General features: G+C 41.1%; 1 protein-coding gene across 1 annotated transcript in view; it reads right to left on the bottom strand.

Annotated features, from left to right (window-relative positions):
• FBXL17 (F-box and leucine rich repeat protein 17) overlaps nucleotides 1–15382 on the bottom strand; it is a 562873-nt gene extending 547491 nt beyond the window's left edge. The window contains 8 exon segments of the mRNA XM_017855637.1: nucleotides 1241–1363; nucleotides 14368–14442; nucleotides 14444–14595; nucleotides 14598–14662; nucleotides 14664–14748; nucleotides 14751–14791; nucleotides 14793–15031; nucleotides 15033–15382. Coding sequence (XP_017711126.1) covers nucleotides 1241–1363; nucleotides 14368–14442; nucleotides 14444–14595; nucleotides 14598–14662; nucleotides 14664–14748; nucleotides 14751–14791; nucleotides 14793–15031; nucleotides 15033–15359 — 1107 coding nt within the window. The 5' untranslated portion in view covers nucleotides 15360–15382.
• Between the last annotated feature and the right edge of the window lie 1007 nt (nucleotides 15383–16389).

Below are 16389 nucleotides of genomic sequence, written 5' to 3'. Positions count from 1 at the left end.
AGGGGAAGCTATTCTTAGTCTTGAGTTCATAATAAATAACTCAAACATTCAAGAGCAATGATGTAGCAAGCCAATAGATTGCTTTACACATATCTGCTCTCCATTCTACTGCCCACAACTAACTCCCTCACCATTCTCCTTGGACATAAATATCATGAACCCAAGCAGGTAAATAACAATTATCTTAATTGTTTTAATCTCTTACCAATGAAGCAGAAAACAAAAGGGAACAACTTATACACAAATCCTCGTGAGCTTGCTTAACTGGGTTAAAGTGTGTGTTACACACACACAAACACATACACTACCAGTGTGCTGGAGCTGGCTTGTAGCAACTCACAAGAGTTTATAGTGTGCCCCTCTTTCCAAATCTGTATTCAATGGCATAACGTGTAGCTTGACATTGGTCATGGTGGGAGTATTTATGTAATAGAAATTGGCAAATATTACAAATCAGGGCTTTTTTTAAAGCCAGTTGCTAAACATTTATCAGCACACCAGTAGTAATATACCATGGCAGAACTTAGACCAGGTTTAGTACTTCAATAAAATGCTATTCTTATTGATATTTTACAAACTTCTAATGCCAAATGTCATCAAGTTTTAAAATGGAATCTAACAAGTCCAAAAAACTGTTTGCAATAAACACTACAAACTCTTTTTTCCTAATTTATGCCCCTATATAATAAACATATTAAGCAGCTAAGCAACAGGAAGCCTAGAAAGTCCACCAAAAGGAAAGTTAAGGAAAAAAAAGGTTATTTTAGCCCATTTTACTTCCATTTCTTCATCTGTAAAACAGAAAAAATAATAGTATATACTCACAGAGTTGTTGGGTGTATCAAATGAATTAATATGTATAAAGTCCTCAGAATAGTACACAGCACAGAGGCAGTGCTACAGAAATGTTCGCCATCATTTTCTACTATTAAACTATTTGTAATATGATCTCCCACAGAAAGAAGTTTAATAACTTTTGAAAAGGTAATGAAAAGAGACAAAGACAAAAGAATTAAAAGCAACCCTAAATTACCGATCTACATGAAAACCATCTTGTTTACTATGAGAATCTAGCTTTAACTTGAAATCACATACACAAAAAACTACAAAAGCACGAAACTGTAGATGACAGTCATTTGAACTATCTTAAAAAACAAGAAGAAAGTAAAGATTTCTGAAGAGGAATAAAGATATTTTTTGAGTAGGTCATATGAGTGTTACTTAGAATTCAATTCCATACCTGCTGACGACTACTAAGATCCAGCTGCTTCCAAAACTGGAAGTCTAAACAAAGGTCACGCCAGTACTTGCAAACCAATGATGCAGAAAGGCAACGCTCGTCCAGGGACAAATTGGAAAATATCTGTGAATAAAAAATGGTACCATGTAATATGTGCTAAATATTTTCAAGGCACAGGAAAAGGTTTCTATTATAGTTAGAAAAGTTAACTTTTAAAAGAAAACCTTCTTGAATAAAAGTGGCCATTACTGTAAGTCACTGAAAGAGACCACCTTAAAGAGAAACTATGATACAGGAGCAAAAAACGAACTGATGTTATCTCTTCTGTAAGAAGAGGAGGGGAAGAGAACAGGCATGTACTGACATGTGTGTCCATGTACATCTTTGTGTTTGCTTATATTTAAAAAAAAAAAAAACAACAAAGAATTGAAAGCATAAACCAAAACTAATTAAAAAAAAAAAAACTATTTACCTTTCTGGGAAGGGAAAAAAGACTAGGGAAGAAAGAATGATAAACTTGAGATTACTCTGAAGTTTTACAGTTTGACCTCGGAGCCATGAGAACTTTTCATATGTGATTTAAGAAAAAAAAAAAAAAGTAAATCATAAGAAAGGTACTTAACCTTTATGGTATCTTTTCCAAAATATTCATAACCCCAATCTAATAATAAAGAAAATATATATACCAAATGTGGGACATTCTACAAAATACTGAATCAAAACTCCTCAAAAAATTCAAGGTCATGAAAAACAACAAAAAAAGACAGAAAGTATCACAATCCAGAGGAGACTAAGAAAGAATGACAACTAATGTTACCCAGTTAGATCCTTGGCACAGAAAAAGACATTAATGGAAAAACTGGTGAAACCACCTAAAGACTGGAGTTTAACTAATAGTAATGTACCAATGCTGATTTCATAGTTTTGGCAAATGTACTACAGTGTCAGAAGAAAATAAAATCAGGGAAAGCAAACAGGTATGAAAGGAAAATAAGTCTCGGGACCCCAAAATCGCTAAGCCAAAGACAAAAGTCAAGGTGGGAACTGCATCAGGCAAGCCTGCCTCCCATTTTATTCCTAAATGAGATAGCTACAAGGATTAAAAAAAAAAAAAAAAAAAAAGCTACGTACTTCCCTCACAATTTGACCACAAGGAAATTCTCTGTGGACCTCAAGATCTTGATCCTAAAGCAATTCTGTTGAATTTCACCCTGACCATGTAAATTGATAGCTTCTCTTCACAGATGTGGGACAAATGATGACAGAACACCCTCATCCCTCTGCTCACCTGAGACAAATGCATATGTGATTGCTTCCTCTGCCAGACTGTTTATATAAAAATGCACGTTCTCTGAGTCAGACTAAGGCATAAGTGATTATGCCTCTATACCCCCTCAGGTGTAAATTATGTATTCAGTGAAAGGCTGATAAAAGACCCAAAAGAATGCAACCTTTTATCTTTTAACTACCTATAACCTGGAAGCCCTGACTTCGAGTCTGTCCCTCCTTTCTGGACCGAACCAATGTATGTCTTATGTCTCGTGTCTCCCTAAAATGTACAAAACTAGGTTGTGCCCAACCACCTGGGGCATATGTTCTCCAGATCTCCTGAGGACTGTGTCACAGGCCACTGATCACTCACATGTGGCTCAGAGTAAATCTCTTCAAATATTTTACAGAGTTTGACTGCTTTCATCAACACTGGATAAGGAGTACAGAGGAAATCTCTGTACTATCACTGCAATTTTTCTATAAATCTAAAAGTATTCCATGTCAAAACACCACATATTTTAAATATATACAATAAAAATAAAATTATTCCAAAATAACATCTACTCTAAAAAATAATTTTAAAAGTTACATCATAAAAGATGATTAGGGTCAGGATGAGAGCCAAAACAAATCTTGGAAAATTAAAAGCTATATCAACAAATACCATGTATGGGCCATACTGGGATCCAGAATTGAACCAACTCTAAGAAGATACTTTTGAGGCAATCAAATAAAACTGAATATAAAAGATAATAATTTAAAGGAATCATTACACAAGATTAAACACTGAAATAAATGTGAGCTATACATTTAAAAAAGATTAATAAAAACAAGTAAGATAATTATTTACCCAATTATCCCAGTTCAGGGTTGCAGGTGACCAGCGGTTAGGGCACAAGGTAGGAACTAACAATGGACAGGGCACCAATGCACCACAGGGCACACCTACACTCACTCATACCGGGACCATCTAGACATATGCACACACCTTATACACAACCTAACGTACACAGCTTTGCGATGTGGGAAGAAACCAAACCAGAGTACACAGAGAAAACATGTGCAGGCATGGGGAGAACATGCAAACTCTACACACACAGTGGGCCCGGCTAAGAATTGTTTTTTTTTTTTTTTCTCTCATCAACATTATAACAAAATGATGTTGAACTAAAGGCTATTAGTCAAGGATTTGTTGTAATACATAAATGATTTCAATTATAATTATGACCGAAACAACTTACCTCTATATGGACAAAAGTTGTAGACATATAAGCTAGAATCTCTACTATGTTTAAATCTTGTGCCTTGGGAAAACAACTGCCTGTTCCCTTCACAACCAGCTTTTCCTCCAACATGTCTAGTGAGAAGTATAGAATATCATAAAAGTGGCCGGGCATGGTGGCTCACGCCTGTAATCCCATTGGGAGGCCGAGGCAGGTGGACCATGAAGTCATAGGTTCAAGACCAGCCTGGCCAAAATGGCGAAACTCCATCTCTACTAAAAATACAAAAATTAGCCAGACATGGTGGCACATGCCTGTAGTCCCAGCTATTCAGGAGGCTAAGGCAGGAGTATCATTTGAACCTGGAACGTGGAGGCTGCAGTGAGCCAAGATCGTACCATTGCATTCCAGCCTGTGCAACAGAGCAAGACTCCATCTCAAAAAAAAAAAAGCAAAAATAAAAAAACCATAAAAGTCACTAGCAAATTTGTCTCCCACGCCAGCAAACATGTATTAAGCCCACTACAGCCTTTCACTTGCAGGCATTACAACTGAAATATCTGGACAATATACTAAAAGCAATTACTTCAAAACTCTAAAAAATTAGTAATGAATTGTGGAAGGATACCAAAATTTGAAGAATGGCCAATAACAAAGATGAGTTTCCTGGGGTTTTTTTCCCCCCCTTAATCCCCTAGCATGGAACTCAGGGTGGCCCTGTACAGAAATGCATGGGAGGTAAATATCAACAAAATTCAAAGAAAAGCTATCTTTCTGGACAAAGGACCAGGAAAATGGGCCTCTGCAAGACATTGTGAGAAGAATCTTCATTTTTGGTTTTCCTTTCTTCCCCTTTTCTCTTTTCTCCCTATTGGCTATGTCTCAAATGCTATGTCAGTAGCAGAGCTGCAATACAGACCCCAAAAGTAAACCCACCATTCTAGCCAAAAGAATTGGTGAAGAGAACTCTGTGGTCCAATAAGTAAGCAAGGAATCTCCACTACTGTTTCTTAATTTTATCATAAAAGCAGCTCCAGTCATGCAAAACCACACAGCAGCACAGGTGGCTGTATCTCTGAGAAACACTCCATCTTTCTAGCCAGATAACCAAATAAACTCTTATTGGCACACAAAACATAAATGAACGTGTACAACTATGTGCCAATAAAACACGATTTACAAAAACTGACAGTGGATTTGGCCTGTGAAGGGCCACAGTTTGCTGGTCCATTCACAAGAAAAAAGGAAATGAAAAGAAACTGCCCATGAGGAAACCCAGACATTGGATTTACTAGACAAAGACAACAATTTAAGACTTGCTTACAGACTTAAAGAAAATTGTGGACAAAGAACTAAAGGAAATTATGAGAACCAAGTAGAAATGTCTCACCAAATAGAGAATATTAATAAAAAGTAGAAATTATGAAAATAAATCAAATAAAAATTCTAGAACTAAATTATACAATTACTGACATTTAAAAATTCACCACAGAGATTCAACAGATTAGAGCAAGCAGAAGTGTTATATAAATGAGCCAAAGATGACCTCTGTGTATTGGTCCTTAGGTTATTTCTTCACTGAAGGATGAGACTCATTAGCTCAAGAGCCCGCTAGTATCACACTCAATTTTTTACACATCCCACCATGCTGCTGAGTGAAATCACCCAGATAGGTAAGCCTGCTCTCCAATTCTCCTGTACCCCAGAAGGGTTGCCTTGCCCTTCTCCCCTTCTGAGTGGTGGTCTACCTCACTGTAAGTCTCTGCACAGCTTCATGCTGTAAAGGAATTTTCCTCTCATATAATCCTGTCCAACTGCCACCAAATGAAGCTTGCTGTGTGTTACCACCTCTTATAATCATATCTCTCTCTTGAGAAGCATCAACCTCTAAAGAAGAAAGAATCAGCAAACCTGAAGATAGGTCAATTAAAATTAAAATTAAAATTACCGAGTCTGTGGACTGAAGGAAAATGAACATACCTGTGGAACACCACCAAACATACATATAATTGGAGTCACAAAAGAAGAAAGAGTGAAAGAGGCTTAAATATTTGAAGAAATAATGGCTAAAACTATCCAAATCTGATGAAAGACATTAATCTAGCTCATAAACTCAATGAATTCCAAGCAGGATAAATGCAAAAAGATCCACATCAAAGATGCATCATAATCAAATTGTTGAAAGACAAAAACCGAGAGAACCCTGAAAGCAGCAAGAAAAATGCAACTCATGAAAAGGACACTCAATACGTTAACAACTGATATTTCACTGGAAACATTGGAGACCAGAAGGCAGTGGGACAACATATTCAAAATGCTGAAAGGAAACTGTCAACCAAGAATCCTCTATCTGGTAAAACCACCCTTTAAAAATAAAGGCAAAATTAAGATCTTTCCAGATAAACAAAAACTGAGGAAGTCTGTGACTGGTGGACTTCCCCTAAAAGAAATGCTATAGAGTCCATCAGGCTGAATTGTAAAGGCATCAGACAGTGGCTTAAAATCACAAAAGAAATAAAGGACACCAGTAATTGTTGGTATTTACATAGGTAGATATAAAAGTGCATATTAATGTGTCTTTGGTTTGTAATGCCTCCTCTTTGCTATATGATCTAAAAGACTACATTAAACAGTAATGATGAATCTATATTGATTGGCACAAAATACACAAAGCTGTAACTTGTGTCAGTAACAACAAATACAGGAGCAGAGTTTTTATATACCACTGAAACTAAACTGGTATTAATTCAAACTAAATTATTATAATATATAGTGTTAATTATAACCCCCAGGGCAAATACTACGAAATACACATATAATTATTTACTGTATTTTATTTATATATATAATTCTCATATATACATATAATTCTCACATTATATAAAGATAACATATTTAAATATATTAAATATATTAATATTTCTATACTTTAGTTATATATTTAGATTTATATATAACATATAAATATATTAATGTATTTATACTTTTGATTTATATTACTATATTTAGATATGTTATATTTATTCATACAATGTGAGAATTATATGTACATATGAGAAGGGGATCAAAATGGTACACTAGAAAATACCCGACATAAAGAACAGCATCAGAGGAATTGACAAAAAAATATATAAGACATAGAGAAAACAAATAATAAAATAGTAAATGCATTTCCTTATCACTAATTACACTAAATGTAAATGGGCTAAACTTTCCAGTTAAGACACATAGGGCCAAGGCCAGGCACAGTGGCTCACACCTGCAATCCCAGCAGTTTTGGGAGGCTGTGTTGAGTGGATCACTTGAGCCCAGGAGTTCAAGACCAGCCTGGGCAACATGGCAAGACTCTGTCTCCACAAAAAAAAAAAAAAAAAAAAAAAAAAAAGACAAAATTAGCCAGGCATAGTGGTATGCACCTATGGTCTCAGCTACATGGGAGGCTGAGGTTGGAGAATAGCTTGAGCCCAGGAGGTCGAGGCTGCAGTGAGTTGTGATCATGCCACTGCATTCCAGCCGGGACAACAGACTGAGACCCTGTCTCAAAAAGAAAGGCACAATGAATGACAGGATGAAACTTAAAAACACAATCCAATTATAAACTGCTTACAAGAGACTCACTTTAGATTCAAAATATACACAGATTGAGAGTAAAAGCATGGAACAATACATATAGCAAAAACTGACAGAATTGAAAGGAAAAAAATAAAAAGAGTTCTACATTAATGCTTGGAGACTACAACACACAACTTTTAATAATGGACAGAACAACCAGACAAGAGATGAAGAAGTAAAATGAATACCTGAACAAAACTTAAACTGGGCCTATCAGATATCTCTAGAACACTACACAAAACAGAATACACATTCTTCTGAAGTGCGTAAAAACATTCTCAAAGACCGAAGTCTAAAATACTACACTACAAGTCAAGTCTCAAGAAATTTTAAAATATTAAGCTCATACAAAGTATCTTTTCCAATGACAATGAAAGGAAATTGGACATCAGTGACAGAGGCCAGGAATGGCAGCTCAAGCCTATAATTCCAGCATTTTGGGAGGCCAAGGGAGACAGATCACTTGAGCCCAGGAGTTTAAGACCAGCCTGGGCAATGTGGCAAAACTCTTATTTCTACCAAAAAAAAAATACAAAAATTAGGTGGGCGTGGTGGCACGCACACCTGTAATCCAAGGTACTAAAGAGGTTGAGGTGGGAGGACTGCTTGAGCCCAGAAGGCAGAGGTTGCAGTGAGCCATGATCACACCACTGTACTCCAGCCTGGGTGATACAGATACTCTGTTTCAAAAAATGAAAGAAAAGAGAAGAAGCGAGGGGAGGGAAGAGGAGGGGAAATCACTAACAGGAGGAAATCTGGAAATTTCACAAATACATGAAAATTTAACAATCAACAAGTAAGAAGAACTAATAAAGAAAATTGAAAATAATTTGAAATTAATGAAAACAAAAACATATAGCAAAATATATGGGATACAGATACAAGTAACCAAATTTAAAAAGAAGAAAGATCTTGAATTGGCAACCTAAACTTCTACCTTAAGAAACTACTTAAAAAACTCAACACAAACCAAGCAGAAACAAGGGGAAAAAATAGAGCTAATACAAATGAAATATAGACTAGAAAAATAACAGATGATCAACAAAACCAAAAGTTTATTCTTTAACATGATCAGGCTGAGCACAATGGTTCACACCTATAATCCCAGCACTTTGGGAAGCCAAAGTGGGAGGACTGCTTGAAGCCAGGAGTTTGAGATCAGTCTGGAAAACACAGCAAGACCCTGTCTCTACAAAAATTATTTAAGAAATTAACCAGGCATGCGCCAGCATGCCTGTGGACCCAGCTACTCAGGAGGCTGAGAAGAGGGAAAGCCACTTGAGCCCAGGAGTTTAAGGCTGCACTTCCATTTACATAGCTATAAGCTATGATCACATCACTGCACTCAAGCCTGGGTGAGAGACCCTGCACACACACACACACACACACACGCACACACACACACACACAATTTTGCCTAGACTAAGAATAGAGATTCAAATTTTAAAATCATGTATACAAATGGGAACATTAATATCAACCTTACAAAAAGTACACAATTATAAGAGAATACTATAATTGTGTGCTGCCAAATTGATGAAATAGATGACGAATTCCTAGAATATAAACTATAAAAACTGACTCAAAAGAAATATAAAATCTGAATGGATGTACAGCAAGTAAAAAGATGGAATATGTAATAAAAAACAAAAAAACTTACAAGAAAGAAAAGACAAGGACCAGATGGCCTCACTAGTAATATGCTTAAATCAGAATGAAAACCAATCTATCTTAAATTCTTCCAAAAAATGAGAGGATGGGATAACACTTCCTAACTCCTGCTATAAGGCCAGCATATTCTGATACCAAAGCCAGGCAAAGAAATCTCAAAAAACTACAGACCAATGTCCCTTATGAATACAGATGTGAAAATCTTCAATAAAATATAAGGAAACTAAATCCATAGTATAGTAAAAGGGTTATACACCATGACCAAGTAGGATTTATCCCTTGGAATGCAAGGATGGTTCAACATATGAAAAAAACCCATGTAACACACCATATTAATAGAATAAAGGTTTAAAAAAAAAAAGATCATCTCAACTGACTCAAGAAAAAGCACTGGACAAAATCCAACACCCTTTCTTGATTAAAACATTCAGAAATATAGGAATAAAAGAACACTTCCTAAACCTGAGAAACAGCATCTACCAAAAACCCCTCGTTATCATTATACTTAATGGTAAAAGACTAAAAGTTTTTCCCCAAAATTGGAAACAAAAGAAGGATATCTGCATCATGACTTCTACGCAACACTGTACTGGAGATTCTGGCCAAGGCAATTAGACATGGAATATAAATAAAAAGCATCCAGATTGGGGAACTGGAATTAAAACATCCTATATTCACAGATTTCATGATCTTATATAGAGAAAATCCCAGAGAACAAACACAAAAATTAATGTTAGAGCTAATAAGCAATTTTTTTTTTTTTCTTTTTGAGACAGAGTCTCACTCTGTCACCCAGGCTGGAGTGCAGTGGCACAATCTTGGCTCACTGCAATCTCCACTTCCCGGGTTCACGCCATTCTCCTGCCTCAGGCTCCCAAGTAGCTGGGACTACAGGCGCCCGCCACCACGCCGGGCTAATTTCTTTGTATTTTTTTTAGTAGAGATGGGGTTTCACCATGTTAGCCAGGATGGTCTCGCTCTCCTGACCTCGTGATCCGCCCGCCTTGGCCTCCCAAAGTGCTGGGATTACAGGCGTGAGCCACCGCACCCAGCCACAAATATTTTTATATACTAGCAATGAATCATCTGAAGATGAAATTAAGAAAGCACTTCCATTTATAATAGCATCAAAAAGAATAAAACTTTTTTTAAAGCTCTCTTTATTGAGATTTCCAATTTGTTGGGTCAATGTCATCATATTCTCCTCTAATTATTTAAATGTTTCCTTTCTTTCACCATGTTTATAATAGCAGTTTGAAGTCTGCTAAGTCTAATATCTAGGCTCCCTCAGAGTCAGTTTCTATTAACTGCTTTCTTTTTCCCTCAGTATGGGTCTCTTTACGTGTCTTAAAATTTTTTGTTAGAAACTGGACATTTTGGATGACACAGCCAGCGTATAATTTTTTTTTCTTCTTTTTTTTTTTGGAGACGGAGTCTCACCCTGTTGCCAGGCTGGAGTGCAGCGGCATGATCTTGGCTCACTGAAATCTCTACCTCCCAGGTTCAAGCTGGGATTACAGGCGTGAGCCACCACGCCTGGTCGCCAGTGCAGAATTGTTTATTTCCAACCCTTTTAGCATGTCTGGCCCTAAACTGTGGAATCTGTGTTCTGGGCAGTGTGACTACTTCTGTTCAGATTTTAATTCACATATATATATATATTAGCCTGGCTTTCTAGGGAAGTCATCCTGTGTCTGAATAGCTTAGTTTTCAGCTATGTATATGCCAAAGATATGCTCAAACAGCTTGAGCCTGCTCTTCAATCTGTGTGTGGGTTAAGAAGGGCACATTCAAAGCTTAGAGAATTCTCATCTGCCTTGGCCCTTGCTCTCAAGTTAGAAAACCTCAGGTCTCCCCTACACATGTGCATAGTTTCACAATATGCCAGGATATGTGGAGTGGTCATCCCTTTATGGTTCCCTCATTTCCAGGGTCTGCCTTTTAATTTATAGCTAGTCTTCCACTCACCCCAACTGGCACTACAACCTTAAAGGAGCAAATACATGGTTTTTCCTTCTGTTTCCCTACCAAGTTCAGTACATTTTATCGACAAAGATTTTTATTCATTGCCCCAAACTGAATCAACTCTCTGGCAGCAAAGCTGCTGGTTTTCCAAACTACAGTTCTTGCCAAAAGTGCTGGGACAGGAGGTCACATTAGAAGCCCAAGCAAGAATGCTGTAGACTTGCACTATTCTTACCTGAAGCTCTAACAGTTTTCCTAAGAATAACTGTTTCTCGGTGTTTTTCTTTGCTTTTGGTTGATTTCCAGAGTTCAAATAGTTTTGGGCAATTTTGCCAGTTTTATACTTTTTTGTGTGTGGAAAGGATTCACCAAACTCTTCATGCAGCCATAGGTGAAAGTACATTTCTTATGGATATTTTTATGCTCGTCCTCCTCATTTTATAAATGAGAAAGTAAAAATTTAGGAGGCCTAGATCATTTTTTTAAGGTTAAAGGACTATGTGGTCTTAAAGAGCTAATTTATCAGTTAACAATCAACATGTAGGGCATGGTCACTGGAACCAAGTAGCATCTTGTCTGAAACATGCCTGACTTTAGCTGTTATCTTTTTTGTAAAAGTGATATGGCTGTTATAAACCACAGGCCACTGACTAAATCCAGATTTGGTTTATCCAAGTGAAGAAATTTAAGATGTAGGTAATAAGCATAAAACAGGATATTTTGCCAAAGCTAAACAACTTTTTAAAGAAACTATTATATTAAAATGCATTTTGACTGCTTTAAAGCAGGTAATATTTATTAACCTATACAAAAGAAAACATCCTTACTGATATTGAGCCAAAATCAGCCTATGATGCAACACATTGTTTAGTTTTCTATTCTGCCATTAAAAAAAAAAAAAAAAAAAAAAAAAAAAAAAAAAAAGGCAAGTATGGTAGCTTTCTCAAAAAAAATCCTTTAAATTCTTAAACATCCTCACATTTCTCTCCCAAATTCTACCTGCCTTGTTTGATTTTTTTTTGTTTGTTTTTACAGCTATAGTAACTTCATAGCATACAAGATGAAGCAAAAGCAATACAATTATAATAGCTATTGACTCACTACCAGGAGAAAAGGGTGTAATTTCTAAGAATGTTTTCCAATAGTGATGATGGACTTGTGCCTCCCCATGCAACAACCCTTCTATTAGAAAAAAAAAATGGTCATAGCTCCTTAAGTCTTCTCTGCTCCAAGTCAAACAACTCCAGTCCTTACCAGCAGAGCTAGAACCCTTTCACCACCACATGGCTCTACCGTGGCTCAAACAGTAACTCCAGTCAGAATATGGACATTGCTTAGAAATATCTCTTCGTGGTGTGGCATATTCACCGAGTCTCAGCCCAGACTCCAAACACCTGATCATACATTCGTTCATAAGTATTTACTGAGTGCTACTATATGCCAGGCACTGCACTTAGAGGAGGAGAGAGAGCATTCAACAAGACTATGAATACAGAGTCTCTGCACCCAAAAACTGGGGTTAGCAGACACTGAACAGTCACTAATTCAATTCATCCCAGATAGTACAACTCACTTCGTGCTGAATACCACTAGGACCATCAGACTCAGACAGAGAATCTTTATTAGAGTTTTCTAATACAAGGAATGGAAATCTACATAACATGTCCAAATACACACAATAGGGCAAGTCCATGGTAATTCCCGTATGTCCTTTAGACAAAGTTTTCAACAATCCTCAGGAAAAAATATGAAAAAGAACAATGCAGTGTTAATAGAATAAGTTTATTTTATTCTATTAGAGTTTCTCTTTATTATGAGACCATGTCCTCTTTTTTTTTTTCTTGGCATTAAAATGTTTTTTACCTCATGAAATAATGGTTTAAGTAGAAAAGTAGAAGGTACCTGGCTTTGTTTTGGTTCATTTTGAAACAGTCTTATTTGCCAAATAAGAAGACAGCAATCAAATTTCTATACCAAATATTTGTAGATATTTTATTTATCCATATCATCCAGTGATTTAAAGGACTCAAGAAAGTTCCCTTTGTCCTAAAATGCACCTCTGCACACAAAGAGTAGGGAATTACTCTCCCAACAAGTAGACCTCCATAAGAATTAGATCATTACATTTTGACACAAGGAAATGTAAGTTTTCCCACCCTCTTGCTGTATCATTCACAAGAACATTAATATCACGGTAAAAGAGAACCAGACAGTACTGTAAATATGCAAAAAGTCTAGTCACAGAAACTATATTGGTGACAATAACAATTGTAATTACTGACAGTTACTTCAGTAACGGTAAAAGTAGCCAAATTCTTATCAAGATTATTTAGGGATAGTCTCTAGTATCATCCACAATGAAAATGGTTTATATTTATTAAGCTCCAGATAGGGTAGGGTGGGAGAAGACAGAAAAAGAGGAAAAAAGTTAATAATAACTTAAGAAAAACTCTATTATGTAACTAAAGTTTGTCACTAGCATTGACAAAACTGCAAAATATCCTTGGTAGTTGAAAATGACACAAAGTTCATACAGAACACCTACCTCTACTCACTCATTTCCCAACAAAAAATACATCTGCGCTTACCTCTGGTAATCTGTATGCTTTTATGCAAAGGTTAAACTGTAGAAGGGCATTACAACATAGCATAAACAAAGGGGTTTTTAAGTCAGGTGGTCTTTAATTCCATCATTCAAGACCTAGATCTGCCCTTTACTTTCTGTATGTGACCTTGCACAAGTCATTCGACCACTTCAAGCCCCACTAGACTGTCAGCTCCACAGGAGCAAAGGCCACTTCTGCCTGACTCACTACTGTAAACAGTGGCCCACAGCTCGGAGAAATCAGTTTCTTCTAGTATAAAATAAAGTATTTATCTCGCAGCTTGGAATAAATGGGATATTATATATATAAAGTTCTGGTCCAATGCCTGATTATGGTAAATGCTCAATAATAAGTTAACTGTTTGACATTAACTACCAGTCATCAAACATGAAAGTAATGTTTGAAGACCTTCAAATACTAATACGCAAAGCCTTTACCCACTAAGTATAAATTTCCCGATTAAATTCCCCCCCCCACGAATACCCTGCGAAGTTTCTAAAACGACTGGGTTGGGATTCTAATAATAGCTTGAACCACTGGAATGGTGGGTTACAGAGTCAAGCTATTAAAAGATATTCAGTAGACTCCAAGTGCTCCTACTTCAAAAAATAGGTCAATACGCAGAGGCCCCACTGACTTCCCGTCTCCCCTTCGGATGTCCCTAGGCTGTCAGGGACCCCCCCTCCTCCACGCTTAGGGGGAGGAGAGAGAAAGCCTCAGAGGCGGGGGCCGAGGGTGGGGGAAAGCGAGCATCCCTGCGCCTCTCGCCCAGACCCACCTTGAGCAGGATGGACGGCGGCAGCTGGTTGATGTCTGGGGTTTCGGGGGACGGCTCCCTGTGACAGTCGCAGGGGGTTTTCGGGGGGCTCCCGACAGTCCGCGTCGGCCACATTCATGCTGCTGCTGGGGCGGACAAGGGGGCGGTGCCCCCGGGCTCGGACAGCGTCCCCGCCCCAGCTTCGGTAGGGGCCTTCGGAGGTGGGAGAAGAGGGCGGGGGGCAGAGCGCTGCGGGTGCTGCTCCGGGCCCTGGCAGCAGCCGGCGTCGGGGGGTCGGGGCGGCGAAGCGCTCCCCGGCAGGCCCTCCCCCACCACCTGGCCGCCGCGCCGCCGCAGCCCCCGCCGCCGCGCGGGGCTGCTTGCAGGGGGTGCAGGCTGGGACCCGGCCCCCTTCCGCTTGCACACCATTTCGGGGGGCTAGGGGCTCGGCCGGCGGCGTGTCGGCCCGGAAGAGCTGCACGGCGGCGGGCGGCCCAGGAAGCTGCACTGGCCCCAAGCTGGCCAGGAAGAGACGTTCGGCCTGCTCCTCCCAGGCGGGCGGCGCAGCCAGCCCCAACTCTTTGCAGCAGAGGCGGGCGACGAAGCCCGAGGCGGCAGCGGCGGCGGCGGCGGGCGGCCAGAGGATAGCAAGGAAGCGGCGGGCGGCAGCGGCGCAGTCCTCGGCCGGCCAGGGCCGCGTAGCGCCGCGCCAGGTGCTGGGAGGAGGAGGCGGCAGCGTAGGCCCCGTCCCGCGGCGGCGGCGGCGAGAGCGGCGGCTCCTCCTCTGGGCCGGCGGGGGCGGGCGCGCCGGGACTGTGCACGATGAAGCAGAGCATGCAGGGCCCGCGGAAGAAGCAGTCCCGGCTCCGGGGTGCCGCCGGTTGAGGGGGCACCTTGGCTGGGGTCCGGCGGGGCAGCCTGAGGAGAGGGCGTCGGCGGCGGCACCAACTGCAACAGCGAGGCCTCTTCTGGCTCGGGCGGTTACGCGGCTCCTTCGAGAGAAGGTGGCCCATATAGAAGACCCCGAGGAGGGGGACCGGGACGGGAGGGAGGGAGACCCAGAGAGGCGGGCTCCTGGCAGCGGGGCAGGCCGCTCGCTGGCTCGGCCCCCGGCCCGCGGCGGGGTCGCCCTCCCTGCGCACACACACGCACACACGGGCACACACGCGACGGTGGGGGGTGGGCGTAAGCTGCGGGCCGCCGGAGTGCCCGACGGGGGCTACATGCTTTGCCCAGGGAAGCCGGGAGAACGATGGGCGCGAGCTTTGGGGACGCGAGGGAGTGAGCGAGCGAGCCTGCCGGCTAGGTGACCAGTCCGGGCCCGGCCAGCCGGCTCAGTCAGTCAGCGCGGCAGCGGGGGCAAGGCCGGGTCCCGCTTGGACCATTTTAACTGCGGATCCGCCGCCGGCGCGCGCGCCCGCGACTCTGCTCGGAGCCGCAGGAACGCGCGGCCCGTTCCGGCAGGGGGCGGAGCCAGTTGCGGTGGCGCGCTCGTGGCGGGGACGCCGGCTCCCGGCTGCTCACCCGGAACGGCAGCCACACGGCACTACGGGAAGAAGCCGGCCGTCTAGGGCATGGAGCTCTGGGCTCGGGGGGTGCGGTGCGCGCCCCTCCCTCCAGCCGCCTAAGGTTTTTCCGAAGCTGCTGGGCGTGCGCCGCTTTTCTGAGGCGGGAGGAGACACTTCCGAGCCAGCTGTGTGACATCCGTTTACACAGCCGCGCTGACGTCTCGAGGTGTAAGTTCAAGAGCTGCCATTGGCCGGTAGCCGCTCGGCTCTTCCCCTCATCTTCCACCCCCATCACCACCCCTGACTCGGAAACCGAGGCCACTTCGAAGCCGCGAGGCGGGTTCCGCCGGAAGGGCCGGTGTGGACGCTGACCGCGCCTCGGGCGGAGTGGCAGATGCGGCCCGTGGGTGCTACGCACCCAAGTCATTTGAGGGGTTGATTGGTTGTGCGGCACCACTGTTTACTCACTTGTGTTTTATTAATTGTTGCGTACTACTGCCTTTCCACAACTTTATTTCAGAATGAAAGCATATAT

This window comes from Rhinopithecus bieti, unplaced genomic scaffold (assembly GCF_001698545.2).
Source record: "Rhinopithecus bieti isolate Rb0 unplaced genomic scaffold, ASM169854v2 scaffold_39883, whole genome shotgun sequence".
In the NCBI taxonomy this organism is placed as follows: domain Eukaryota; kingdom Metazoa; phylum Chordata; class Mammalia; order Primates; family Cercopithecidae; genus Rhinopithecus; species Rhinopithecus bieti.
The sequence above is the reverse complement of the archived record's forward strand: the minus strand, read 5'-3'. Positions and strand labels throughout refer to the sequence as shown.